We start from the raw sequence: 4464 nt of genomic DNA, 5'->3' as shown, positions 1-4464 counted from the left end.
ATAAAGTTATTATAACTACCAAAAGTAGCCAAAAAAGTAAATAATACATTATAACAACAAAAAAAATTTATGAAAAGCATAAAAGCTATACGCTGCCAACTGACCATTTGCCAAATGGCACAAAGGTAAATGGCATCGTGAAGCTGGAGTTGCCGCTGCTACTGGATGACAGGGCTACAGTGAGCCACCGAGAGCAAGTTGCATCACCTTTCGCCCACCTGCGTCATTATTATTTTGTATTTCGACAATTTGCCGTGCGTTGCCAATTCGTTGGGCGCCACTTTTTTGCGAGACTATTTTTTTGCAGGCCATTTTGCTTTTGTAACGCCACTTACTATTTAGTTGCTTTTGCTTTTTGCTTTTGTGTTTGCGTTTTTTCCCACTGCACAAACTTTTTAAAACTAACACAGAAAAAAAAGTAGCAAAAATTACGCACTGCATTCATTGCTGTAACTGTCAGCCACCACACTGTAATTGTATTTACGCTTCGTTGCAGCGCCAAAAAGTATGCAATGCTGACTGTGTTTATTTTTTATTTGTAGTAATTGTTATGCAATTTTTTTCTTTTTATGACAAACATTGTATACATTTTGTTTTTTTTTTGCCACACGTAAGTTGCAACAATTATAACTCAATCATAATTCTTGTTGAGTTGTTGAAAACTAATGGAAATTTTTTATTTGGTGGGTGATTTTTGATGGGCTGGGGGTCTTTAGTAGAAATTGTTGTGAATTGCAAGCATGGCTTTTAGATATGTTTTTTGGGTTATGAAAAGTGTATAAACGCCGTAAAGTATGCAAGAAAATATTCAGTATATGAAAAAGGTTAAAAAAGAAAAAGCGCTTATTTGCAAAATGGTAGACGTGGGCGATCGGAAGTAAGGACAATGAAATTATTGAAATTTTTGTTTGAAAATGTAAAACAAGAAACAGGTGCGCTGAATTGTATAAAATTAAGGTCTGCAGCTGCGAAAATTGTTATTCGAACTAAAAACTTAGAAACTTACCCTCCGAAGCTGGAATATGTGACGCTGAATAGTAATTACTAGCGCTGAATTGTAGTTAGTGCATGCAAGTTACAAAATCAACAGTTTTTGAAACAAACGGCGTGCAACTAACAAGAAGAAAAGCCTAATACAAGTGCATAATTAGGCGTAGGGGCAGTAAATTACCAAAAATAAACTGTAAAAATGGAGTTTCGTATCTAAAAAATTCTTATCAAATATAAGTTCATGGAAAATTTCCATCGAAAAATAAAAATTATACCGCTGAATTGCACTTAATAACGCCGAGTTGTAAAAAAATGCAGCTAAATTGCAAAAACTGAGTCATTGTGGAAAATTTATTGGACAAAATAGGGAATAAAGCCAGGAAACTGCGCTGAATTAAGCACAATGGCCTTAAACACAAAATGTAAATGCTTAGTTTCTCTCCAGGGACTAGAGTTTGCCTTATGTTTCATCGAAAGTTAGGGCTGAATTGATTATAAGTGCGCTGAATTGATTTTTTATTTATTTTCAGCTGAATACACACAAAAAATTATAATCCCAGAAGTTCAAGCAGAGGAATAATCTACTTTAACGTTGCTCATATAAGCATACTGTAGAGTTAAGTAAAAGCGTAAAAGTTTTATGTAAAAGAAAGTATAAAGTTTTTCAGGCAAGCGCTGAATTGAACTAAAAACAGCTGATTTGCACTAGTTTAGTGATGGTAACACTTGAAATATTATTCTTGGGAAATAGACGTTTACTCTGCGAGCGCTGAATTGGTTCAAAAATTGCTGAATTAAAGATTTTGTTACTCCAAAAAAAGAGCAGAGGGTTGCGAGAGAGTTTAACAAATTGAGATGCTGAATTTTAGTGTTCTAGCGCTGAATACTGGTTACTTAAATTTTAATAGATACTGAATACAAACAAAACTATTAAGTAGGATCGTCTGTTGATTTTTAGATCTGTCATTATAAATAGTTTTGTGATGAACAGCTGAAGCTGTGCAAAGCACTTCTCTACAATTATTTAAAATTCACCAGAAGTGCATTCTAGATTCAACTCAATGAGACCATCGTTTTTTATTCATTCCTCTTTATATAAATTTTTCAACTCACCTGCCCATTTTTGTACCACGTGCTCGACGCTATATCCAAATCCACTTCGCACATCAATCGTATCTCTGAATGCTGCTCCGCATACACAACAGACATTTCCTCATCTTCATAGGGATTTGGCAACACCGGGCGTAGTGGCAACACTCGCGGTTCCATCGGCTCATCGTGCGAGTAATCTTCGCTTTTGTCATCAACAGTCGCCATGGCGGCCAAATCGCGTTCACGATCGGTGCCACTATCAAACTCTTCCACATCGTCGATAATTATAATCGGTTCCTTCGGCTTACGAAGCACCTCGGCGGGCAAAATAACGCTGACGGCAGAGCGTGCGCGCTTAGACTTAAGCGGCACATATTGGATCGGCTTAAGGATGCTGGCGACATGGCGATTTGCTATTGTAGTAGAATTGCGATAGGTGGCGCTGTGTGGCGTATCAGAAGCAGGAGAAGAAAAAGTAAAGTCCTCGAGCGACGAGGTGGAGAGCGCAGCAGAGGATGAAGCAACAGCAGCTGATGTAGAAACAGAAACCGCTGTGGAGGCGGAGGACGAATCAGATGAAGTCGCTTGGGATGAAGAGACTGCCTCCTGGCCCAGCGCTTCAGTTTGCGTTGTAGTACTGGCGCTCAAAGCATTCGCGTTCTCGCTGTTACTCTGGCCAACTGCATGGCGCGCCACACGCACACTGTCTTCATCAGCATCCAGCTCCTCGTCGCTGAAACTCTGCTGATTTGCATCTTCGGCGAAATTGAGCGCGGGCAGCAAAATTATAGCATCGGTGGAGCGTCGTAGGCGGCGCTTGATAGCCGCGCTCGTTTCGTGTGCCCAACGGATATGTTGCGCGCTTTCATGAGCTCTCCAAAACTCAACGTCCGCCGCTGCGCGGTGTCGCCGCACTTCCTTGTGTTGATTTCTATGAGCCACATGCACTTTCTGGTGCTCTTTGACTTTCGATAGCTTTGTCAACTTTGCCTTCGCCACCGCTGACGCTACCTTTGTCGTGAACGGCATTGATGTTAGCTTCTTCTTTCGCCTGCTATCCTCTTTGCGCCCATATGAGTCAGCCGGTAGGTCTGCGTACGCATGCGCTGTAAGCGTTTCGCTTAAACGTGACGCCGGCGCTTCCGATGCGATTGAGCGCGTGCGCGATGAAGGCAATTGGGATGGTTGTTGTTCAACTTGCGTTTGTTTATAATTGTTGTAGTTGTAGTTTGATTTTGTTGCTTGGCTGCTTTTTTCAGCATACGCCATAAAAGACTGAGCGTTGTTCGCTGTAGATGTTGTTGCAATGTACGAGGAGGAAAGAGTGGCGGAGTATGGTGAGTGCGCTTCCACGGCTGGATTTGTACTGGTAGCGGCGGCGGTTGCACAGCTAAATTTGGCACATTTATGTTGTGTTTGTTGTTGTTGTTGTTGCTGCTCATCAACGGCAGCGCTTAGCTGCTGTGATGCACGCAGCTTATTGTCATCTGTGTGCGTATTGCTGCTGCTGCTTGTTACGCGTTGCGCTGTTGATATGCTCCATCCTTTGGATGGCGCCGCGGGGGCGTATGCGCCGACAGTTTGACTGTCTTTGTCTGTGACTTGTTGGGGATGGAAACTTTGCGGCTTGATAATGTTTTGTTGATTTGTAATGGCAATGCCTGAAAGTATGCAAAGAAAAGAAGATGTTGCTTTATGGGCTGTTTGGGAAATATTGAATTCAGTAAATAATAATTTCGTTCACATGATTCTCGTACACAATTCGCAACCATTTTATAAAATATTTAAATATGTACATATATAAAGTTTTGTGTTTTCTAAGTTAAAATTAGCACTACTTGGATTATTTTTCAGTGTATCTATGAATAAGGTACTGTAGATTTATGTATATGCAGTTATTAAAAGCGTGGCGGGCTTTCTGTGTTAATAAAATTAAAAAATCTTTACCGCTGAAAGCAACAAAGCTTCTTTAAAAAATAATGTATTTGGAAGTGTTGGTTGAAATGTTGTTTTACGTAGTTTTTAACCTACATATTTTAGTAACGATTAGAGACATGAGGACCTTAAAAGTAGCAAAGTTTCGGTTTTTGAGATGTGTCGCTATTTAAAAGTACCATCTTTAAATTCATAAATTCATTCTTCACTACTACAATCCCACACGTTTTTCCTGATTTATTGCTTTTTATATGAAACTAAATCAAAACTCGTTGTGTAGCAATAAATAATCGCAAGCAGACAGCGACTGCAGAAAATCTCTAAAGACCAACATATCATCACCAAGGGCGACCGGGTTTCACACGCCCATTTTAAGTAAATACGGCGTTTACATGCAGCATGAAAATGCCAAATCTACAAAGCCAGCAACAACCATCAATCGCTGCG

The 4464-nt window shown here is 40.1% G+C and overlaps 1 protein-coding gene across 1 annotated transcript in view; it reads right to left on the bottom strand.

The window, feature by feature from the left end:
- LOC108369764 (uncharacterized) overlaps positions 1-4464 on the bottom strand; it is a gene marked incomplete at its 3' end in the record, with an annotated part of 48239 nt that overhangs the window by 42068 nt on the left and 1707 nt on the right. The window contains exon 2 of the mRNA XM_017624945.1: positions 2104-3743. Coding sequence (XP_017480434.1) covers positions 2104-3743 — 1640 coding nt within the window. The remainder of the gene's footprint in view (positions 1-2103; positions 3744-4464) is intronic.

The sequence above is a fragment of the Rhagoletis zephyria genome, unplaced genomic scaffold (genome assembly GCF_001687245.7).
Source record: "Rhagoletis zephyria isolate East Lansing unplaced genomic scaffold, Rhagoletis_zephyria_1.1 Rzeph_scaffold_03833, whole genome shotgun sequence".
NCBI lineage: Eukaryota > Metazoa > Arthropoda > Insecta > Diptera > Tephritidae > Rhagoletis > Rhagoletis zephyria.
This window is presented reverse-complemented; position numbering and strand designations above follow the sequence as displayed.